General features: G+C 38.6%; 1 protein-coding gene across 20 annotated transcripts in view; it reads right to left on the reverse strand.

Annotated features, from left to right (window-relative positions):
- Window positions 1–26272, reverse strand: part of Cadps2 (Ca2+-dependent activator protein for secretion 2) — a 578403-nt gene that overhangs the window by 264804 nt on the left and 287327 nt on the right. For all 20 annotated transcript variants that reach the window (XM_030255458.1, XM_006505111.2, XM_030255457.1 and 17 more), the window contains exon 7: window positions 476–587. In XM_030255458.1, coding sequence (XP_030111318.1) covers window positions 476–587 — 112 coding nt within the window. The remainder of the gene's footprint in view (window positions 1–475; window positions 588–26272) is intronic.

The following is a 26272-nucleotide window of genomic DNA, read 5'->3' on the forward strand; positions in this document are numbered from 1 at the left end:
AGGAGGCTGACATTTCACCAGGATGGACAAGTGGGCTGGTGTGAATGACATTCAGCAGCCAGAGGAGAGGCTGGAGCTGGTGACTTTGAGCTCATGTGTACTTCTTATGCATTGAAAGCCTAGGACAATATTTTCTAATTTATACTCATGCTTAGTAGATTATAGCTGTTGATACCTTGTCCAATTGATTAAGTTATTTTGTGTGTATGTGTATGTGTGCATATGGAGCAAGTGCATGCAATGTCATGCCTGTAGGGTTCAGTGACTAGCCATGCTTCATGTGGAGATCCACCACGTGGATTAGAGGGACTGAGCTCAGGTCATGGGGTTTGGCTTCAGTCACTTTCTTCCCTGGAGCCATCTTGCTGACTAAACTTTATGAGCACATGTTTCACCTGGGAAATACTGGTTTATCTTCTCCTGGTTCATGCTAATGCCTTGATATCCTGGAAACTCATTGTAAGGTACCACTCACCCTGCCCAGTTCCTTGTCTTCCAGGGCCAGGACCCCCGTGCTTTCTGTGAAGAGCTTCACTTTGACGACAGGCCGAGGGTGGGTAGTGTTGAAATCTCCTTGGGTCCCCCATCTGCAATGAAGCAAGAAAGGTTTTCTTTAATATGGAACAGTAACCAACTGGTCCAGAATAACATGCCTCTATAAAAGGTGCATTAAGCAATGGAGAATCTTTCATTACTGGATGAGATCTTTGCTTTTGTTTCTGACAGATGGCACCACCAAGAAGGAAAATAACAGTAAGCTTTATAGCTTGTCATAGTTATTCAGCTGCTCAAAAATTAGCATACTGATCTACAAAATATGGAACGCTATATGAATTCAGGTTAGAAAAGACATTACTGATGTATTGAGTGAAATAATTCATTAACAGAAACAATGCAATAGAATTTTTATGAATGGGAAACTGCTACGGATGTCTAGGTAAGAGATGGCACTGCAGAAAGCTCTTCTCACAGTGCTGTGCAACTCTACCCTTCCTCCCTTTGGAAGTCTTCAGTAAACACTGCCTTCTTTATATGTTCTAAAGGAAGGACAATTATCTAAGCCTGTTTCTTTATGTGACTTTTTATAGACTCTTTCAAAAAGAAGGAATTATTCTTCATAAAAATTTTGAACAATCTGTCATTAATTTCCCAATTCATTCTCTTAGGGATGAAAATAAGTCTTTTGACATCTGGCTTTTCAAATCATCATAACAAAATAACGTGTTTTCTTGGCTCATCTTTTAATTAATAGCATCTTGTCTTTATCATACACCAATTCATTTGAGCTTACTGACAAACTCAACTGGCACACATCTGGCATTAAAAAAAATCTGATCAAAATTTCTTGAAATTCTGAGAGAGCGCAGGTACTGAGACTTGGCATAGCATGAACAAAACACCATTGAAGAAAATGCCAAGAAAGGGAGAAAAATTAAATGGGTTAGCAAAATACAGAGTCAGGTTAAAAATAAAACACTAAACAATGCCAATTTTCTTGTTTATGTTAAAAAACAACCAATTTATCACTTTCGCGGAGCTGAATATATTTTATAAAATCTTCTTGAGAAAGTTTGTTAACTCTCAAAAACAAGTATGTTAAAAACTGAATAAAGTAGTGTGTCTGTCTTCTACCATATCACTGAAAATATTGCAAAACATGTCCAAAAGTAAAGGTTATCACAGTGACTGAAGAAATCAGCATCTCTATAAAACCTGTTCTCTTGAAACTAAAGTCAGGTCAGAGACCAGAAAGAAAGGTTCAATTAGGTAGAAAAGTGGTCTAATTTCTATTACACACTTCTAGGAAAGAGACCTCAAGTTCTTTCTTTTCTTTGTATTTTTTTTTCCATTTCACTGAATTAAGTTGGTCTGTGGTGGAGCAAAGGCAAAAAATAAATTAAAAAAATTAAATTAAAGAATAAAATAATGTGAGAGCCAAAATAAAAGAAGAGGGATTCTAAGTATACTGTGTAGAAGATAAAGTCTTGAATTTGGCTGACAATCTGGTTGGAAAGTTTGGAAAAGATTCCTATAACATAATGTTATCATTTTTCTTTATCAGACAGTTAAAATTTCAAGGCCTCCCTTGAACACATTTTACTACAACTGGGATCAGAAACTTCTAATAGTCTTAAAGGCAACTCATATTCTTCCATAAGGTTGACCCATCTTCTGAACAAACTCAGTTGGTAAAACTTCTTTAGATTTCCGTGTTTTATGTGGAGAACCTGCAGAAACCAAACCAGAAAACCACTGGGAGGTGAGTGTCTTAAGGAAGTTGAGTTTGGAACACAGGCAATTTGAGAATGGAGAAAGGCATGATAGGAGTTGAGAGTTGAGCAAGAATAGGGCGGTGGGACAGAGGAGAGGAGGGAGCGATGAGAGAAGGTAAAGCAAAGAGAAGAAGCTATAGAAAACCACACTGAAACCTACTCCTGTGGACGCCCATTAAAGTATGTAAGTTAAAACTGTAACTAGAACCTTCATAGCTGGGTAAAGCTGCTCCTTGTATCAGGCATGGGGCACCTCCATATAAACTGATAGTCAGGGAAGCCCAGAAGTTCCCAGAATAATACAACTTATTGCTTTTTCTCTTTGTTGCTTAAGAGAACTAGACAGACAAGAAGTAATTGCCAAAGATACCATACATCTTACTTGAAAGATATAGATATGCCAAGCTAAAATTCATCTTGAAGCTTTTCTTAGTCTGTCTGTCTGTCTGTCTGTCTGTCTGTCTGTCTGTCTGTCTCTGCCTAAGTATTTACTGTTTTTTTTTTTGTGATTATGACATTATGTATCCCAGTTCCATTCATCTCCCCGTTGCTACCTCCCCCATCAAGAGAAAAAGAAAAGCTTGTTTTAGAAACTTTAGTATGTCATAGTATGGCCCCCAGGAGACCCCTTTTCCCACCCTTCTGTACTTGCAAATGTTTATTGTTTGCAATGAGTCATTGGTCTGGCTCAAGGGACAGTCTTCTGTTATATCAATACTAGCTTCTCACTGGGACTCCTCTTGGAAATCCTGTTGTTGCCCCGAGTTATGGAGATCCTACAGCATTGGATCTGTAGAACTGTCCCCTTCTCAAGCTTTAGCACTTCAGTGATGAGATAGCATTTGAAGTAGATCCTGGCCTGGGAGGTTCGGAGCTGGTTAGACTGCCAGCTTTCCCGCACCCACACCATTGGCGCAAGCTCTCCAGCTCTGCACACCTCATCCAGTGTTGCAGCGAGTAAGGGGCAGAGCCAGTTTTCCTGCTCTTGTGCCCTCAGGGCTACCTTACCCACACTCACACCATCAGAATCAACTCATCTTTGCTGTCTAGGAGAGGTGCAAGGCCCATTCTCCCAATTTCTGAAGTAGATAAGTGACAAGGACAGCTTTCCCTCTCATGACCAGGGGCCAGTTCTCCTAGCTGCATCTGTCCCACATCCATGCCACTATCACTGCAAGACAGACAAGTTGAGGGGCTGCCAGCTAACTTTATAGTGCCCTATAGCTCTCTACTTTTGGTAGGTTATCTTTAACAGGTATAAAAGTATCCCCCGTTTTTTTTTTAGATGCATACAAATAAATCACTAAATGGGATGCATACAAATTTATGTGTACATATATAAATCATGCAAATATCAGTGATATTATATATGATACACGACAGATATGCACACTATATATTGCAGGTATATAATGTTAAATACATGATATATAGAAGAGAAATATATAAGCATATGTGCATACACAAAATTGCATGATGCATAATGTTTTAATCAACAGTAAGCTGTGTACAGCATGATGATAATGATGATGCCACAAATGTAGATGTGCATCAGTTCATAGAGTTAGTTTTAGTATTACTACATGATGCTTGCTTATCAACAATGTATCCACACCTGAAGAGGCCACCTCCTGTAGCCAGGTAGGAACCCCAGTGGGATGATAGAGACACCACCCCACCTACAAAACTTTCAACCCAAAATTATTCCTGTCTACAAGTAATGCAGGCAAAGGGGATAGAGTAGAGACTGAGGGAATGGCCAAACAATAACTGGCTCAACTTGAGACCCATCCCATGGGCAAGCACCAATCCCTAACACTATTGATGATACTCTATTATGCTTGCTGGCAGGACCATGTTGTCCTCTGAGAGGCTCCACCTAGCAGCTGACTCAGACAGACACAGACAATCCACAGCCAAACAGTGGATGGAGCGTGGGGACTCTTATGGAAGAATGGGAGGAAGGATTGTAGCCTCCAAAAGGGATAGGGATGACACAGGAAGACCAACAGAGTTAACTAATCTAGACCCTTGGGGCTCTCAGAGTCTGAACTACCAACCAAAGAGCATAAACGGGCTGGACCTAGGCCTCATTGCTCATGTGCAGCAGATGTGCAGCTTGGCCTTCATGTGGGACCTGAACAACTGGAGCAGGGGCTATCCCAAAAGCTGTTGCCTATACGTGGGATATATTCTTCTAGCTGGGCTGTTGTCTGGCCTTAGTGGGAGAAGACGTGCCTAGCCTTGCAGAGACTTGAAGTGCCAGGGTGGGGGAAAAGCCAAGGGGCCCTCACCCACTCAGAGGGCAAAGGGAAGGATGGTAGGGAAAGGCCTGGGGGGTGGGTGGGAAGGGACAGTGAAGTGTAAGTAAAAAAATAATTAAAAAAAGAAAAAATGTATCCACCATATTGTCTACACACACACACATACACGTTGAGCATATAAGTTCAATGCCATGATTATATTTCAAACATTGTAACTAGAAAAATAATGCTAAGATAGGAATGGTGATGAGGGGAAGACTCTTAGGGGAATCAGATAAGATGCCCAGTGAATACTTTTCAGTATAAATAATGATTCATTTCAACACAAAAAGTGTCACAATATGCACAAAGGAGTTATTAATGGAGATCCCAGAACCTGGTGTGAGTGATCTATACCACAAACCAGTATGGGGATTAAAGTAGGGTCTGGAAGACAGTAAGTCATTATATTACAGGTTCCTATAGGTACTGTAAAGGAACATTCTACATAAGTAACTACTGAGTCAAGGACAGGAAATAGGAAGGGCATTCTGTGAACTGAGGAAGGCAAAATTAATGTGCGTTCAGGCTGGGAGGAGCTGAGAAGGATGAATACAAGGAGTCCAGATAAGGGACCAGAAGCCTCAAGGGGTTTTTTTGTTTGTTTGGTTTTGGTTTTGGTTTTTTAGTGTTTCGAGACAGGGTTTCTCTGTGTAGCCCTGGCTGTCATGGAACTCACTTTGTAGACCAGGCTGGCCTCGAACTCAGAAATTCACCTGCCTCTGCCTCCCAAGTGCTGGGATTAAAGGAATGTGCCACCACTGCCCGGCCTCGAGGTTTTAATTACATTAAAAAGGTGATGTTTTAAGGTCAGTAACATGGCTCAACCTGTCAAAAGCTGCCAAACAAGCCTGAGAACCTGAGTTAAATCCTAGAACTCACATTATGCTTTGAGGAGAGAACCAATTCCTGAAAGTTGTCCTCTGACCTTAACATTCATGCCATGGCATACAGCCTCCTCCCCTCACACTAAGTAAAACAAAAATAAAATTATATAGTGTGGTAGAATTTTCTTGTATGTGACTCTAACATCTCAGTACATATGTTGACACCATCTTGATAAATTTTCCTATGAGAAAATAAAAACAAGGGACTAGACAGATGGATTACAGCTACCAGCACTGGTTGCTTTTCCAAAGGACCCAGGTTCGATTCCCAGCACCCTCACTGCAGCTCACAACTATCTACAACTCCAGGTGATCTGATGCCTTGTTCTGCCCTCTGAACTCGCATGGTGCTCAGATGTGTGTGTGTATGCAAAACAGTCATAAACATAACGTACAATATAAAAGATATAAAAAGAAAGGTAAGAACATATGTACAGTAACAAAACACTTGTGATTCCAGAATGATGAATGGATTAAATTCCAAAGTCTATATCCACTTCAAAATGCAGAGGAAGGGCCAAGAAGGTAATAACTGTGTTCAAAGTTCACCAATGCATTTTCCTATTTCCTATTTAATGTCATGTTTCAACACTTTTGGCAATTAATATCAATTATTACCTCCCTAGTACGTTTTCAGTATTAAGTGACAAAAGAAGGCACTATCACACTTACTGTCACTTTGCTTGACTCAAAATGCATCGCCCTTCTGTACTAGCATGGATAAATTACTTAGGAGCATTCAGACTTCAATGTAAACCTTCAAATGAATAAAATATCTACAAAGCACCTGTACAAAGACCACAGGGCTTCCTGACTGTGAAAGCACAGGATAGTTCATATGCCAACTGAAATAACTAGCATTAATTATGCATTGGCTATTAAATAAAGTATAGCAGAATTTCTATCTGGAGCTGAGATACATTCTGCTGTTTTCTCATCCCACATTTATACAACCAAATAATTTCAAGTATCAAATCTTCTCTAGCATTATATATAACGGCAAAGAGTTGAGCACACTGTATGCATACTATTATAGAGCGGTTGTGTAAAACATGGGTATGTATGAGATAATTTGTTGCCTAGTAATGATGGTTATGCAGATAATGTAAAACCATGGAAAATAAGAAAAATAAAAAAAGATACAAAAGCAAATGTTTATCCCTTAATTCATGCAAAGTAATGCCAAGTATAAATATGTACCTAGTAGTACTAAATGGAGTACTACTCAGCTATTAAAAAGAATGAATTTATGAAATTCCTAGGCAAATGGATGGACATGGAGGGCATCATCCTGAGGGAGGTAACACAATCACAAAGGAACTCACACAATATGTACCCACTGCTAAGTGGATATTAGCCCAAAACCTAGGATACCCAAGATACAAGATACAAATTGCTAAACGCATGAAACTCAAGAAGAATGAAGACCAAAGTGTGGACACTGTGCCCCTTCTTAGAATTGGGAACAAAACACCCATGGAAGGAGTTACAGAGACAAAGTTTGGAGCTGTGAAGAAAGGATGGACCATCTAGAGACTGCCATATCCAGGGATCCATCCCATAATCAGCTTCAAAACGCTGACACCATTGCATACACTAGCAAGATTTTGCTGAAAGGACCCAGATATAGCTGTCTCTTGTGAGACTATGCCGGGGCCTAGCAAACACACAAGTGGATGCTCACAGTCAGCTATTGGAAGGATCACAGGGCCCCCAATGGAGGAGCTAGAGAAAGTACCCAAGGAGCTAAAGGGATCTACAACCCTATAGGTGGAACAATATTATGAACTAACCAGTACCCCTGAGCTCTAGCTGCATCTGTATCAAAAGATGTCCTAGTCGGCTATCACTGGAAAGAGAGGCCCATTGGACAGGCAAACTTTATATGTCCCCAGGACAGGGGAACGCCAGGGCCAACAAAATGGGAATGGGTGGATAGGGTAGTGGGAGGGAGGATATGGGGGACTTTGGGGATAGCATTGGAAATGTAATTGAGGAAAACACGTAATAAAAAATGTCAACAAGCAAACCTTATTCTCTTTGAACTCATAAGCTATGAGATTACAGAGGATAAAAAGCTTGGTGACTATATATTGTAACATAGAGTCCTCACCACCCTGCCCTTCAATCTTAAGCTCTGGCTATTTCTGACCGCCTCTAAATAGCTACAGAACTAATTATACCTGGAATCTGAAAGGTCCTCCAAGTTGCTAACCTCTGTGTTTGAAGTATGTTCAAAAATCATGATCTGTAAAACAGTTGCATTGGAACCATTTATATCTCTTAATTCAAATTTATGTTATAAATATATAATAAATTCATTATTAAGAAACTAAGTGCCAGCTAAACTGTCTTCTAAATATTTAAGTTTCTAGCCTTAAACTAGTGTTACTTTCAGCCTTGGTCAGAATTTTGTTTTTGCAGTGAGGAGTAGTTAATGCAAATACTTATAAGTGGGTAAAACAATAAGAATACGTGACGGTTGTCAGCTGTAAAGGGTACTTCTGTGTCATTCCCAGGGAACGCCACTTAAACAAGAACGTGGCTATCCCAAGAGCTGGAGAAGCAAAGGAATGCCTTTCAATGCTGTTTCTTGGATATGGCACGTCCAATGCCATTATGAACATACTATAGTTCTGATTATAGGCAAAAGAATCACATAAAAAATTAAAACATGAAGGTGTATGAGTTGGCAAAAAAATGCTGGATGTCTGTAGGAGTAGAAGAGAGGGTAATGGGAATGAATTTATTCACAGTGCATTGTGTATGCCTGCAATTGTAAAAAAATAAAAAATAAATGTACAATGTGCTAAAATAAAAGTGAGGAAAAAGCTCAATATTTAAAGGTACGCACATCTAGTATCCTGGTCTCTAAACACCACTGCAGAATCACGGGACATCTAGTCGAAAAATACTAGGCTGGCAGTGCAGTCATTTTTATTATGAACTTTGTCTTTTTAATGACCTTCCTCAATTAGAGGTTTTCTTTACAATTTCAAGCTGTCAGGAATTTGATTATGATACGAACAAGGAAGTTTAAATTTTATGTCTTAATCTCATTTGGTTAAAAGGTTTAACATGTATCAGACTGGAAAAATGGCTGGTGGTTAAGAGGACGGTTTCTCTTGCAGAAGACCTACTGTGGGTATGGTGGTTTGAAGGAGAGCCATCTTTATAGACTTATATGTTTGAATACTTTAGCCCCAGTTGGTGGGAAGGATTACAAGGTATGTTCTCCTTAGAGGAAGGTTGTCACAGGAGGCTCGCTTTGGGGTTTCAAAAGACTTATGCATTTCTTCTCTTCCCCCACCCCTGCCTCCTCCTTCTCCACCTCCAAAAGTGTGCCCTTGCTCTGCACAGCTGCTATCACACAGGTATTCTTCTTGTATATTAAACAAATGTGATTCCCTGTTCTATATCTATTAGATTCTATTGATTAGACACTGTCTGATACATGGTATCCCTGAATACTATAAAGACACTAGGATGTTAATATGTAAAAAAGTAACATTTATAAAACTCAACAAAGTGGAAAAATACACTTACATCTACAACTACACTAATAAAAATAAAAAGCATCAACACTTTAACTGAATAATGTAATTAAAAGTTTGCAATTAAGTCCAACATGAGAATTGGCAACCTAAAAATTACGAGCAGAATTAAACAATGAAGCACATAATGTATTTACAAATAATGATAAACACAATGCTTTTATACAATGTTAAATATAGATATTTTAAAACATGCCATCTGTTGTACTTCGGGTATGAAGCCTTTCCAAAATGTTCACTACTAAAGACTTGGTCTACAGTTGGTACCTTTATTGAGAAGTGGTTGGGTCATAAGAGTTTTAGTTTCTTTGAGTTGATCTATTGAGAGTCCACACTGCAAGGGCTACTAAGATTTAGGACCTGGTTGGAGGAGGTAGGTCACTGAAGATGCTCATCTCAGACTCCTCTCTCCTCAACAGCTCCCATGAGTTGGGCAGCTCTGTCCCACTGTGTCCCTGCTGCCCTGAGATTTTGCCCCACCAACATAACCACACAGCCATGGAGTCAGCTGGCTATGAACTGTGCCTTCTGAAATAATAAGCCAAATTTAATCTTTCCTATTTTCTCAGGTATTCTGTCAAAGCCACAAAAACATTCTAGCATAGGATCCTTGATTAACATGAGGAATGATGGCAGTTTTATAGAAATCTATAAGAAAAAAATGGCATCTAGGGAGGGAAAGTTATTGACGTGCAAAAAAATTAAAATTTTCCAAGCTATTGAAGAAATCCCAAGCATATCAAAATTTTCTATAGCACTTATATTCTTAAGCCAAAGATTAAGGAAAAGTGGTAGAATAACTAAATTTCACTGAAACATGGGACTATTCTGTATCTTGTTTTTAAATGTAATACTAATATCTTGAGCATATTTATCCAGTAAATAGGATAATATAATTCTTATTATCATCTTATTAATTAGAAGTTAAAATACTATTAAGATTTTTTATTTATCAGGCGCTATCATAATTTGCTCAACCAATTTTCTGAGGATAGATCTATGCTTGTTCCTAGTTTTAATATACACAAGACTGTTGCAGATGCCTTACATATTATATCAATTATTTTAGCATATATATTAGAAAGAAGAAAAGATAAGGACGACACTCTTAGGGAGATCAAATGTTAATTACTTGCAAGTAAAATGGGTTATCCTAATAAAACTGGTTGACTGAAAGATGAACTGCTTGCTGTCCTAGATCAACTGGCCCAAGGCCCTGTGAGGACCCAAGAAACTTCCAGGTTAGATCCCTCTCCCACCAATCTCCTGCCTGCTGGATCCAACTGTGAACAGACAAACAGTAAGCAGCTACTGTTCCCTGACTTCCACCATCAGGGTCAACGTTTTGCCTGCTTTCACAAAAAGTCTCTGGGTCCCAGGAACATTCAGTTCCACCTGAGTCACAGTCAGCAGAGGTGAAAAATAGGCTGTTCCTTGAACACCACTGTCAGGCCAATGGCTCTGCCCACCAACGCGAGGAGTCCTGCCAACATCAGAAACATCCAGCAAACACCAGGGACAACCAGACGGTTAAAGACCAGCTTAAAAAAACACAATCAACAAGAGCCAGGGCAATATGGTACAGTCATAGCTCAGCTATCCTACTACAGCAAGCCACAGATGTCCTAACACAACAGAAGCATGAGAAGATGAAGATGATAAAGACATTTAAAGACAAAAGAAGAAATCTCTTGAAGAAGTACAGAAGAGGGCAATAAACAGTTGAAGGAAATAAATAAAACTGTTCAAGACCTGAAAAAGGAAATAGAAGCAATAAAGAAAACATTAACTGGGGGAATTCTTGAGATGGAAAACTAGGGATGAGAACAAAAAGTTCAGAAACAAGTATCAGCAACAGGATATAAGAGATGAAAGAGAGAATCTCAGGTGTAGAATATACAATTGAATAAATTGATACATTGGTCAAAGAAAATGTTAAATCTAAAAGGTCCCTGACATAAAAACATCCAAGAAATCTGGAAAACTATGAAATAATAGGGGTAGGAGAAAATTACTAGCAAGAAGGCCAAGAAAATATTTTCAACAAAATCATAGAAGAAAATTCCCCCAACTGAAAGAAAAAGATGACTATAAACATACAAGAAGCTTACAGAATACCAAACATATTAGGTAAGAAGAGAAAATCTTCATACCACATAATAATCAAAGCACTAAAACTATAGAACAAAGAAAGAATATTAAAAACTGCAAGGCCAAGTAATATATAAAAAACAAATCTATCAGAATTATACTTGATGTCTCAACAGCGATTTTAAAAGCCAAAAGCACTTGGGTAGATGTCTTGCAAACTCTAAGAAACCATCAATGTCTTCCCAGATGATTATACTCTGAAAAACGCTCATTCACCATAGATAGAGAAACAAGATAGTCCATGACAACACCAAATTTAGACGACATCTATCCATGAACCCTGTCCTACAAAATATAGTAGAAAGAAAAGTCCAACACACACACACACACACACACACACACACACACACACACACACACACACACACAGAGAGAGAGAGAGAGAGAGAGAGAGAGAGAGACTACTAATCAAATAGCAAAGTAAAAAGGATCAACAATCATTAGTTGTTCATATATTTCATCATTAATGGACTCACTTCTTCAATAAAAAGTCACAGGCTGAAAGTACCCAAGGAGCTGGGGGGATCTGCAACCCTATAGGTGGAACAACAATATGAATTAACCAGTACTCCCCAGAGCTCGTGTCTCTAGCTGCATATGTATCAGAAGATGGCCTAGTCGGCCATCATTGGTAAGAGAGGCCCATTGGTCGTGCAAACTTTATATGCCTCAGTACAAGGGACCGCCAGGGCCAAGAAGTGGAAGTGGGTGGGTGGGGGAGTGAGTGGGGGAGCATATGGGGGACTTTTGGGATAGCATTGGAAATGTAAATGAAATAAATACCCAATTAAAAAAAACTTAAAAAAAAGTGTCACAGGCTAACAATATAAATTTGAAAACAGGATCCATCATTATGCTGCATATAACAAACACACCTCAGCAACAAAACATCACCTCAGAGTAAACGACTGGTAAATGGGTTTCTAAGAAAACCAACCCAAAAGCAAGCTGGAGTAGTCATTCTAATATCTAATAAAATAGACTTTCAACCAAAAGTAAACAAAAGAGATGGGAAAAACACTTTAAACTTGTCAAAGAAAAAATTCTACCAAGATGACATCTCAACTATTAACATTTATGACCCAAAGGAAAGGGCACTCACATTTGTAAAGAAAACATTACTAAAGTTTAAATTACACAACTATCCCACATATTAATACTGGGAGAAGTCAGAACTCCACCCTCTCTCTAATAAACAGGTCATTGAGACAAAAACTAAATGGAAAAATAATAAAAATATCAGGTTATGAATCAAATGATCCTAACAGATATCAACAGAACATTTCACCCAAACAAAAAAAAAAACATACTTTCTCAGCACTTCATGCAACATTCTCTAAAACTGATCATATACTCAGTCAGAGAGCAAACCTCATCACATAAAAGAAAATAGAAATAATGCCTTGTATCTTCTCAGACCACCATGGATTAAAGCTGGATTTAAACAACAGAATTAACAGAAAACCTACAAATTCATGGAAACTGAACAACTCTCTACTCAGTGATGACTGGGTCAGGGAAGCAATGAAGAAAGGAATTAAAAGACTTTCTAATATTTAATGAAAATGAAGATGAAAGTTTATACTATTAAGTGCCGTCATAAAAAAAAATTGGAGAGATCTCAAACTTAAAGCAACTTAAAAGCACATCCAAAAACTCTAAAACAATAAGAAGCCAACACCCAAGAAGAGGAGATGGCAGGAAATAATCAAAGTCAGGGTTGAAATAAAAAATGAGAAAAAAATGTAACAATAGACAGAATTAATGAAATCAAGACTGATTCTTTGAGAAAATCAACATAATGGACAAACCCTTAGCAAAACTAAGTAAAAGGCAAAGAGTATGTACCGAAATTAATAAAAACCGAAATGAATTGGGGACATAACAATAGATACTGAGGAAATCCAAAGAATCATTAGGTCTAAATTCAAAACTCAATTTCCACAAAATTGGAAAGTCTAAGCAAAAATGGGATGACTTTCTTGATAGATAACACGAAAAGTTAAACATCAGGTAAAATTTTTGAATAGTCCTCGTACCCCTAAGGAAAGAAAAGCAGTCTTAAAAGTCTCCCATCCAAAAAGAAGCCCAGGGCCCCATGGTTTTAGAACAAAATTCTACCAGACTTTCAAAGAAGAGCTAATATAAATACTACTCAAATTATTCCACAAACATGGAAACAGAAGGAACATTGTTAAACTCATTCTACGAGGCCATAGTCACCGTGATACCTAAACCACATAAAAACTCAGCAAAGGAAGGTAATTTCAGAGTAATTTCTGTTATAGTCATTGATGCAAAAAAACTCAATAAAATATTTGCAGAACATTTCCAAGAACACATCAAAAACATTATCTAAGACAATAGTAGGCTTTATCCCAGGGATGCTGGGATGGATCAATATAGGAAAATCTATTCATGTAATCCACAATATAAACAAGCTGAAAGAAAAAATCCACATGAAATGGTGCTGATCTAACTTGATGTCTGCATGTAGAAAAATGCAAATAGATCCATATTTATCACCCTGCACAAAACTCAAATCCAAATAGGTCAAAGGCCTCAACATAGGGATACACTTTATCTAATCAAAGAGAAAGTGGGAAACAACCTTTAACATATTGACACAGACAACTTCTTGAACAGAATACGAATAGCTCAGGCACTAAGGTCACCAATTTATAATTAGGACCTCATGAAACTTAAGAGGTTCTGTAAAACAAAAGATACACTGAGTCGGACAAAACAGCAGCCTATAGAATAGAGAAAATAATCTTTACCAACCCTACATCTGAAAGAAGGCTAATATCTCAAATTACAAGAAATTGAAGAAATTCAAACCCAAGAAACAAAATAACAATTAAAAATGGGGTACAGAACTAAACAGAGAATTCTCAACAGTGGAATGGCTTAATGGTAGAGAAACACTTATAGAAATACTCAACATCCTTAGTCATCAGGAAAATGCAAATCAAAACAACTCTTGGATTCCATCTTCACCTGTCAGAATGGTGAAGATAAAATCTCAAGTGACAACACATGCAGCAAGGGGAGCTTGTTCATTGCTAGTAAGAGTGCAAATGCCCTGGGGTCTTATATAAACGATGTTCCACCATACCCAAAGACACTCGCTCAACTATGTTCATAGCAGCTTTATTTGTAATAGTCAGAAGGTGTTAACAACATTGATGTCCCAAACCAAAGAATGGATAAAGAAAATGTGGTACATTTACTCAATGGATTACTACTCAGCTATTAAAAACACTGACATCATGAAATTTGGAGGCAAATGGATGGAAGTAGAAAATATCATCCCAAGAGAGGTAACCCAGACCCAGTAAGACATGCATGATACATACTTATAAATGTTTATGAGCCATAAAGCCCAGGTATAACCATGTTAGAATCCACAGAACCAACAAAGCTAAGTAATAGGGAAGTCCCAAGGGAGGATGCTTGAATTTTACACAGAAGAGGATATAAAATAGATATAGGAGGTGCAAGGAGGCAGAGAACTGAGTGGGAGATGGGATGGAGTGGGGATCAAGAGTGAAGATCAGGTGTGGAGATAGCAAGGAGTGGAGATATGGCTAGGAAAGAGAACAGAAATGGAGAGGTGGGCATCTTTGGTATGTGCCTAAGACCTGGGATGGGAGAGGTTCCTTGAAGTGTATGGGGGTGACTCTACCCGAGATTTCCTAGCAGCTGGCAATATGGAGACTGAAGTGACCACCTCTTGTAGCCAAGCAGAACTTTCAGTGGAGGGAGGGGACAACAATTCACCCATAAACCTTCAAACCCAAAATTTGGTCTGCTTGCTAGATATGCAAGTAGAAAGATGGAGTAGAAACTGAAGGAATGGCCAACCAATGATTATCCCAATTTAAGACCCACCCCATGGGAGAGAGCCAGCTTCTGACACTATTAACGATACTCTGCTATGCTTTCTGACAGGAGCCTAGCATAATTATTTTACTGAGAGGCTTCATCCAGCAGCTGATGGAAACAGATTCAGAGACCCACAGCCAAACGTCAGTCATAATTTGGGGAGACTCGTGGAAGAGTGAGGTAAGGACTGATGGAGCCAGAGGGGTCAAAGACACCTACAGAGTCAACTAACATGTGAGAGCATGGGGCCTCACAGAGAGCAAATCGCTAGAGAAAGAAAACACATGGGCTGGACCTAGGTCCGTACACATTTGCAGCAGATGTGCATGTTGGTCTTTATATGGGTCCCTTACCAATTGGATTATGGGTTTTCTCTCATTCTGTTGCCTGTCTGTAGATGATCTCTCCCTAAATGGGTTTCTTTGTCTGGGATCAGTGGCAGAGGGGGAGGGGCTTATATGGGGAGGGGTATGTGAGTGTGGGGCAGGCTGCAGAGGAGGGAGGTGGGCCTGGGATTTGGATATAAAGTGCATAAATAAATTTTTTAAATTAAAATAAAAGAAAGCTTGTTGACATTAAAAAAAAAATCCAATTGTTCATTGAAACAATTAAAACAGATTTTGTTTGAAAACTGGCATGATGAAGCCTAGTTACTCATGTTCTACTAATTCCTTTAAACCAAAATTTACATATACACATTTTTACTAGAGGCCATTATGTTTAATTACATATTTTCCTAATTTTATTACTTTTTTGCAGAATATTACTATGATGCATTTTGACATCTCCCATTCTTTACATATCCATTTCTCTTTCCATACTGTCTTAATTAGGGTTTTTATTACTGTAATAAAACACCATGACCACACGTTGGTCTTCTTTCCTCTTGATTTTCTTAGGGACAAAATACCCATGGAAGGAGTTACAGAGACAAAGTTTGGAGCTAAGATGAAAGGATGAACCATCCAGAGAATACCTCACCCAGGGTCCATCCCATAATCAGGCACCAAACGCAGACACTATTGCACATGCCAGCAACATTTTGCTGAAAGGACCCTGATATAGTTGTCTCTTGTGAGGCTATGCCAGTACCTGGCAAATACAGAAGTGAATGCTCACAGTCAGCTATTGGATGGAACACAGGGCCCCCAATGGAGGAGCTAGAGAAAGTACCCAAGGAGCTGAAGGGGTCTGCATCCCTATAGGTGGAAAAACGATATGAACTAACTAGTACCCCCCAGGGCTCATATCTCTAGCTGCATATGTAGCAGAAGATGGCCTAGTAGGCTATCATTGGGGAGAGAGGCCCCTTGGTCTTGCAAACTTTATATGCCCCAGTACAAGGCGGACACCAGGGCCAAGAAGTAGGAGTGGATGGGTAGGGGAGCAGGGTGGGGGGAGGGTATAGGGGACTTGCAGGATAGCATTTGAAATGTAAATGAAGAAAATATCTAATAAAAAACTGAAAAGACAAAGAAAAACAAAACAAAAAATAAATAAATAAAACACCATGACCCAAAGCAACTTGGAAGGGAAAGTATTTATTTCTCCTTGTAACTCTTGGGACACACTCCATCTCAGAGCAAAGTCAGGAAGGAACTAGACACAAAAACCTGGAGGCAGGAACCAAATCAGAAGCCATGGAGGAATGTAGCTTACGAGCTTGCCTCTCACTACACAACCTACTGAGCTCTGAGCATGCAACCCTTTTTCAGCCCAAAGTTCAAATTCTACCGTAACTCTCTCCCCAGCCCCCCCCCACCCCAGACATGGTCAGGCTTCTTACAGCAGTAGAAACTGTAATCAAGACAACTACATACCCAATTTTGTGTCTTAAAAACAAAGCAAAACAAAAAACACTATCAAGTACACCTCATGAAACTCTTATACTCTCAGAGGTGTAGCCTTTGCTGGAGAGCAGACAACACATCAGTATCCATACACTTACAGGAAACAGACTCTCCTGTTGGGGTTGCTCTTATCCACTGTGTAACCTGATGCTGATTTCTGTGCCCCGATTATTATGGTTATTGAACCATCTCATGTATCACTGTTGTATTAAAGAATGCTCCCAAATTATCTGTGGTGGACTAATAAAGAGCTGATCAGTCTATGTCTTGGCAGAGAGGCAAGATTTCAGATCCCAAGGAGAAGATCCCAAATGGGAGAGGAAGGAAGAACAGAAGGTATGAAGAGACCATATGGATGGATAATGAGAGGTGGCCATGAAGTAGACCTACAGAAGAAGTATGGGGGAATAGATTGTCAAAGTATTTGCCATGAGGACACCACTTGGAGTAGAGAAAGCTAGTAGGAGGCATAGATACAGGTAGAAAAAAACATACCATGGGAAGTAGATAGTCATAGAGGATTAGAATAGAACAGAATCTGCCCAGTTTAGGCTTGCAGCTTGTCAAAAAATATACCAGGTCTCTGTCTTTTACTTAGGAGCTAGAACAGGCTAGGGTTTTATTTGGGAACAAAAAAGGCATAGAACACCCCAAAGGATTACATGGGGATGTCCCACATTAGGTGCCAGATATTGAAGCAACTTTTATCCTCCTGTAATTATTGTTGTCTCAGAGGAAATGATATTTCCTCTGGAGATATCCCAGGCAAATCTGTTTTCTGCAACGTTGGTGGGTTTTCTTCTGCTCCAACCATGCTGGGCTTTTCTTCCAACCACGTTGAGCAGCAGATGTGAAAGTAATTTTTATTCTCCTGCAGGAATCGTTGTCCAGAGGCTTAGTGCCTCTGTCTGCTAACATAGATCTAGTCCTGGAAGCGTCTGGCCCCTGCTCTTCCTCTTCCAGGAGCTATCAATTTCCAATAGCCTCTTAGTTAGAGGTGAGACTTTGTGCCCATCTCCCCTTTGTGTGGCCTAAGGCTTCTACTGTGATGTAGTGCAACTGCTTTGTTGTATCCACCAAACACTGTTTCCTTAATATCTACCATCCACAGCTCATACAACCTTTCTGCCTCCTCTTTCCCAATGATCCCTGAGCATTGGGAGGACATGGTGTGATACAGATGTCCCCTTAGGACTTAGTATTCTGCAATATCTTATTCTTTGCACCTTTTCATATAAAAACCTCTCTATTAAGTACCATCTACTACAAAATGAAGCTTCTTTGATGAGGACTGAGCAGTGCACTGTACCATGAGTATAATAATACATCATTAGAAGTTGGTTTAATACTATGCACACTTAGATTAATAGTTACAGTTCTCCTCTAGGGCCTAGGATTATTTAATCACAAGTTCTTGGCCTTGATAACAATTCCAAGTATGAGTTAATCACACTTTTAAACGAATAATAATAAAGAATGATAGAATTTCAGTATTATATTATAAACATTTTCTATTTAAAATTTAATAATACATCTATAGAATCCATTTTAAACTTTAAAACATATACTGACTATATTTTAGATATTATTTTCAAACAAAAGCATTCATATATGATTAAATAAATTCAAATAAATTTTGTTTTTGGAGTTTGGGAATGGAGTAGCAACCTACCAAAAGGTTCATATTTGACATTTTTGTGCCTGAATGGTGGCTCTGTTGAAAGAAAAGGCAGCTGGATTCTGAGGAGCCTAGCATAGTCACTAAAATAATTCCTTGAGTTACTAGCAAAATTGACACTGTTGGGATGTGAGGACAGTTACAGTAGGCAATTCATAGGAGGCATTCCTGCAAAGATGTACCTGCCCAGGTCCTGTACACTCTATGCTTTCTGCTATTAGCCTAGTGGCTCTTCCTCTACCATGCTCCTCTCCTATGGTGTTCTCCTGTGCCATGGGCCTGCGGTCAGTGGAAACAGCCACTCTGAAACGATGAGGTAAAAGAAAATCTTTTTCCCTTGATCTAATTTTCTTTTTTTTCAGGAATTTTGTTACAGTGATGAAAATTCTGGCACAATGATTGATAAAGTTTATAAAAATGTCTTGTTAAAATTTCTGTTGTTACAAATGATAAGCAAATTTGAACATTCCTATTAATGATATCAAGGTCCATTAATGCATAAAGCAAGCATCCTTGGCAATGAATAAAATTTTATGCAGAACTATGTGGGGGATAAGATAATTGTCCTCCATACTAAATTATCAGGTGAATCATTATACTAGTCTCTTTTCAATAAAAATATTATTATAGATGTACATATGTCAAAATAACAACCTCCAAAAAATTAGTAGCATAAGCATCACAATACTGTCTAGACAGTTTGACATAAGTTATATTGTGTTTTTTTAAAATAATAGCTGGAATACTAACCTGTACCCACATAAGAGCACAGTAGTTTGAGGAAGGGATAAACAGGGTAGAATTAAGAGACAAATTCTAGGATTGGATGTAAATTCTAACTTGCAGAAGGATAACTGTTCTACTCTAATTCAATATCATGCTTCGTGGAATATTACTGAGACACAGTCATGGAAGTAATTCACTGTAATATTTTGACACTTATTTAACCTAAGGGCATAGGCTTTTTCACATAGAAAATACATATAGAATATGGATCATAGCTACGAGGGTGTTTGTGGTAGTGCTATGGCTTTATCTCTACTGCCTGTACAAAATGATATCTACTGGGATAGTTTAAAACATTAAAGTTTTAATCCATTTTATTATATGTTGCCATTAAAATCTAGACAAACATAAAACACTACAATATTTCAGCAGTATTAGATATATCAACAGACAAAAATAAAACACTAGCGTTTCAGAAGCATTTTGAGGTATCAGAAGATTACAAAGCACAAAACCTAGAAGATGAAGGTAAGGGAAAGGAAGCAGGGCACAAGAAAGTGAGGATACTTGGAAGGAGGGACAGAAGAGAAAGGAAAGAAAAGACTAATAAAAGAACAATCTGGAATTGCTAAAGTGGTTTTTTATCAGTAAAGTAAATTATAAGCTGAGAATTATTTTTAAATTTAATGTATGTTTGCATATAATTAAAATATCTTACATGAAAAACAATTTCAGTATAAAATTTTAGTAGAACTAGAAAACATCATTTAAGTAATAAAGTATTATCATTATAGAGTTTTGAAGTGTCTTTAAAAACATTAAAACTTTTTATAAGGGTAGAAAGACAAAGTTATTTCTTCAAACATGATAAAGAGTGAAAAATTTCTGGATAACATCTCATTTGGAAGATGGAAAACTATTGGGGGATGGGTCAGGTTTGGTAATGATTACTTTCATAAGAAAAGAAAAGTCCTGCAGGCCTTATTCTCTCCTTACTGTCTCTTAGATATTTTCAATCCCTTTAAAAAGAGATAGCTTCTATTCTGCTGCTCTCAAGATTGCTAAGGCCTCGGAATAATAGGATAAAATTGTTCTCTACTGTCGTATTTCTCTTATGAAGTATTCATGCCATTAAGCCCACATATCTGGCATGGAGAAGTCATTTACACTTGTATCATTTTCTTCTGGGAAACTCTTGCAAGTACGTTAGCATAACCCAGGAAAGATAAAAGACATAATCTCTTACAAGCACTTCCCTTTCTCTTCCTTATAGCAAGGTAGTTCAAAACATTATCCTGGAGCATCTAATTTTAAAGAGAAAATTTGTCTTATACTATATAATAGTTTTACTTGGCCAAGACAATACCAGAAAGTGTATAACTTTTTGTGAAATGAAAACTAAAGCTTTTGAGAGTTTAAATATAGGAAGATACTTTAAAGAATTGATACATAAGAGAAATCAATTAAAATGTAAAGAATAAACATCCACTATATATCTAAAATTCAGGATGAGATTCATACCAAGAAAAAGAAAGAAAGAGGAAAAAAATAATATAGAAGAAATACAGAACTATGTAGCAAGAGTGAGCTATCTACAGAACTTTAGTAGTGTGTTCATATTCCTCCCACACCTTCAACTTGCAAGTTTATCTGAGAGAAACATCTTGGTTACTTCTAACTTTGAACATATGTAAAAGTTAGCAATAGTATATACAGTGGGGGAAAAAAAGACCCCTACAAATGCAATATATATATATATATACAGAATCTTTTTTCTCTTTAAAATGTATTCTATTTTTGAGATTATAACATGAATACAATATTTCTCCCTCCATCTCTTCTCTCCAACCCCCTCATATAGTCTGCCTTCAAATTTGTGGCCTCTTTTTTTCATTAATTGTTATTAATTGTTAAAGGCATGCGAGATATATATCTCGCATGCCTTTAATCCCAGCACTTGGGAGGCAGAGGCAGAGGCAGGCGGATTTCTGAGTTCAAGGCCAGTCTGGTCAACAGAGTGAGGTCCAGGACAGCTAGGTCTATACAGAGAAACCCTGTCTCAAAAACAAATATATATATAAAATACATTTTAAAGATATAAAAATCTACAAAACAAAATTGAATCTAGAGGATTAGGGTATAAGTATCTCTAAGTAATCACTACAGCACTTGCCACTATCAAGTCTTGTCCATAAGCTACTAATTCGTTTTATCAAGATGCCCTACAACAACTCACTCCTGAGCTGTCAGGGTTAAGTTGGGTTAGTAGTCTTTGGGACCAGTCATAGGAGTGTGAGAAAATGTCTTGCTTGGTATTTAGTTAATTTCCTCTTGTCAAAGGCTGACAGTAAAGTCACATACTCCTGAACTGTTCTAATTGCTCCAAAGATTATGGACCAGCCCTGCTTTAGAGGACCAATATAGAACGTTTAAAGTGGGGACCCCCGGATGAATCACCTGCACAGGCATATCACATTTCCATACCAATTGTCTTCTGAGTGTCTACTCAGAGATAACGCAACTTTTATGCTCCTACTCCCTTTGAAATATGATAGTATCTTTGGTTGAGATGATGAGAACTTCCAACTGTACCGGGGTAGTAGGGATGCAAGAGAAGTCCATGAGTTCCACAAACATTCTGGGTTACAAAAAGAACAAAACTGTCTAGCATTATTTGTAAGGGGTGCAAAGGGGGTAGACAGATAGAAATGCCAAAACTTCGGCCTGATGGAATAACAAAGCAGCTAAGGGTCAGCTGGAGATGAGTACCGTTACTGCTGCTCCCTTTCTACGTGTCAGTTATCTATCCACACATGTGTGCTATGTTAGTGGGAAGTCTTGAGTTACATTTAGTTTAATTCAGATTTCGAATAAGGGCCCTTCTTCCTCTATTGCCTGTGCACGGAAAGGGTAAGATTTTATTGTTTTATTCATCTCTCCTAGTGTTAGGCTACTGCAATCAGCAAAAGCCTTATTTTAGTAAAGTAGAGATAATGTTAAAATCCACTGAATGCAGGCTCAAGACAAGCAGTATGACCACGACAAAACAAAAAAGGCTAATTCAAGCAAGTATAATGTTATAGTAAACTCAGAACACAATATGGACTGCAGTGATTAAGCAGTTAGAAAAGAGAGGCCTAAGAAATGTATTTAAGGAATTGATTTCCCACAGAGATAAACCAGGGCAAAGTTACACAAAAAAGGGAGCCAATATAACTGGAAGAGCAGGATTAGAAAATTCTATGGTGGCCTTTATTTAACTTTAAACTGGAATAACCAGTCTCAAACAATCAACTTCTTTCATGTAGTGAGAGAGAAGAAAAATTTCAATTCTGTGAATGAGTGGCTTTCTTAGCAAATCCAGAAGTTCCTTTATCTATGAAAAAAAAATCAGAACCCTGATAAATTCTCAGGAAATGTATATTTATTAAAAGCAAACAACTCAAAGTTCCCCAGCTCAAAGGCTCAGAAAATATTTTGAATGACATCATTGAAGACAATTTTCCTAACCTAAAAAAAGAGATATGTCTATAAACACACAAGAAACTTATAAAACACCAAATAAGTACTCCCATGAAATAATAATCAAAATACTAAATGTACAAAGAATCAAAGAAAGAATATTAAAAGTTGCAAGGGGGAAAGAAAACCCAAACTTCTCAATAGAGACTCTTAAAACCAGAAGGTCCAGATATTTTGCAGATGCTAAGAGACCACAGATGTCAGCCCAGATTACTATACCTAGAGCAAAAGTAAAAGAAACTGCATAGGACTGGTATAGAAATAGACAGATTGATCAATGGAAAAGAATCAAAGATGCCAAAATAAATCCACAAACCCAAGGACACTTTTTTTGAGAAAAAAAAAAAAAAAAGCCAAAACCATACAATAGGAAAAAAAGGAAGCATCTTCAAGAAATGATGCTGGTCCAACTGGATGTCTTTATGTAAAAGAATACAAATAGATCCTATCTGTCAACCTGCACAAAACTCAAGTTCAAGTGGATCAAAGACCTCATAATGAAACTGGATACACTAAATCTGATAAAAGAGAAAGTGGGGAATAGCCTTGAGCGTATTTGCACAGGAGACAACTTCCTGAACAGAACACTAACAACTCAGGTACTGAGATCAACAATTAATAAATGGGACCTTATGAAACTGAAAAGCTTCTATAAGGCAATGGACTCTGTCATTAGGAGCAAACAACAGCATCGACAGAGGATTAATATAAAAAAATATATGAAGAACTCAAGTAATTAGACACAAACAAAATAACTCAATTAAAAAATGGGGTACAAATCTAAACAGAATTTTTGACAGAGGAATCTCTAATGGCTGAGATGCAGTTAAAGAAATGTTCAATATCCTTAGCCATCAGGGAAATGCATACAAAAAATGACTATAAGATTCCATATTACACCCCTCAGAATAGCTAATCAAAAACTAAAGTAATGGTTCATGCCTGCAAGGATGTAGAGCTAAAAGCTTTTCTTTTCAATGAAACTCTCTTTCATTGCTTCTGGGAGTATAAACTTGTATAGCTACTTTCTCAAAAAATTGGGAATTGATCTACCTCAAAACCCAGATTATCACTTCTAGACATATACCCAAAAGACATTTCATCCTATCATAAGGACACTTGCTCAAATATATTCTTAGCAGCTTTACTCGTAATATCCAGAAACTGAAAGTAATCTATGTGGCCGTCAACCGAAGAATGGATAAAAAAATAATGTTTACAGAGTCATGTGTGACTCAGCCATGGAAAACATTAAAATCATGAAATTTGCAGGTAAATGGATGGAGCTAGAATCATTCATCCAGAGTGAAGTGACCCAGTTCCAGAAAGACAAAAATGGTGTGTAGTCACTTATAAGCGAGTATTAGTCCAAAAGTACAAAATACCATGCTACAAAACATAGACCTAAAGAAGCAAAGTAACAAGGAGGGCCCAAGGAAGAAAGTTTGAATCTCACTTAGAAAGGGATAGAGATTAGACATCAAAAGTGGATGGAGGGAGGGGACTGGGTGGGGGAAGGTGTGGGGATCAGAACAGAGGGGATGAGGTGGGGGAGCAGAGGGGGAGAGAGGACTGAGAGAGACCTCTGGATTGTGAGGGAGGCATCTCTGGGATAAACTAGGAAACTCCCAGGAATCTATGAGAGTGACCCTAGCTAAGACTCCTAGCAGTGGGGAGTATGGATCCTGAACTCCTACAACTAGGAAAGACTTCCAATGAAGGGATGGGGACACCAACCCAGCCACAAAACCTTAGACCCACAATTTGTCCTGCCTACAAGATCAACAGGCGTAAGATGGAACAGAATTTGAGGAAACGGGCCAACCAACAACTGGCCCAGCTTGAGAACCATGCTATGAGAGGGAGTCCACTCCTGACACTATTAATGATACTCTGCTATGTTTGCAGATAGGAACCTAGCATAACTGTCATCAGAGAGACTTTACTGAGCACACGATAGAAACTGATGCAGAGACCCACAGCCAAACATTAAGTGGAGCTTGGAGAATCTTCTGGAATGAGCCAGAGGGGTCAATGACAAGAAAACCTACAGAATAAAATAACCTGGGCCCATAGGGGCTCATAGAAATTGAACTGCAAACCAGAGAGCAAGCACGTGACAGATTCAGGCTATATATATGCAACCGTCGTGCAGCTGAGTCTTCATGTGGTACCCATAAAGCTGGAGCATGGGCAGTCTCCGATCCACAGCCTGACTGTGGATCCCTCCCAACTAAATGAGCTACCTTGTCTAGCCTCAATAAAGGAAGTTGTACCTGGTCTTACTGCAACTTGATATACCAAAGTCCTTTGATATCCACAGGAGGCCTCCCCTTTTCTGAGAAAGGGAAAAGAAGTGGATGTAGAGGGGGAGCAGAAGGTAAGAGCGAGGAAGAAAGAAGGGAGTGGAAGCTGCAGTTGGGAATTAAAGTAAATTGTCAGGAGCCATTCTGTCTGCTTCTGGGTAAGACTGCCTGCCAGACAGAGTCAAGGCAGGCCAATGTCTGCTGGCAGATTTCCTTGCCTGCTGATGAATTGAACAATAAGAGGGGATACAATTGAGGCTCAAGGCAAGGGGCTGAACTTTGGGGTGGAAGGAGCAGGGGGAACTCCAGATGGGAACATATATCATGTGTGTATGTCAGTGGTCGTTTCTGCTAGCTTATGACTCTGTTTCCCATAGCACTGTTAAGTATAAAGAAGCTAAGCAAAGTAAACGCTGATGGGGTATTGACCTTCAGCCCTCCCAATTCTAACTCTTGCTTCTGAATCTTCTTTCTGCCTTTTCTATGGTTAATCCTCACTCACCCCCTCAGAGGACTGTTTGACTTGTGCTGATAGAACCAGTAAATAAGTAACTTAATAAAAACAAAACAAACCACCACCAACAGCATAATCACCACCTCCTCCTCTACCACCACCACTAACATCACCATCACCACTACCACCACCACCTCCTCCATCTCCACAACCACTTCCATCTCTACCACCACCCCACCCTCCTCCTCCTCCTCCTCCTCCTTCTTCACCACCATCACAACCACCAGCACCAGCACCACCAGCACCACCACCTCTACCATAAAACCTTCTTGGATAAACTAACTGGGGAAAGGTGAAAGAGAAGCAAGGCAATCAGTTGAAATATCATTCTAGGCAGGATATGCCATGCTCATCTGTCTACGATGTTCTACAAAGTTCTAGCCACAGAACATGTACTCTTGCCTCTTCTTCACCTGCAGTGCTCATTCCACCATCCCACCACTTGTCCTTCTGCACAGGGGTCCAAGGTTTCTGCCTCTTTCAGTAAGATTTTAACCATTTCCATCTGCTCTACTGGATGAGACTCTGAATATATTGTTTTGTTAGATGTTAGCATCAGAATATACTGATTTCAAAGCAGTTATCCAGTTTGACAGCAGTAATCATATGTTCTTGTTATT

This window comes from Mus musculus, chromosome 6 (assembly GCF_000001635.26).
Source record: "Mus musculus strain C57BL/6J chromosome 6, GRCm38.p6 C57BL/6J".
Lineage (NCBI taxonomy): Eukaryota > Metazoa > Chordata > Mammalia > Rodentia > Muridae > Mus > Mus musculus.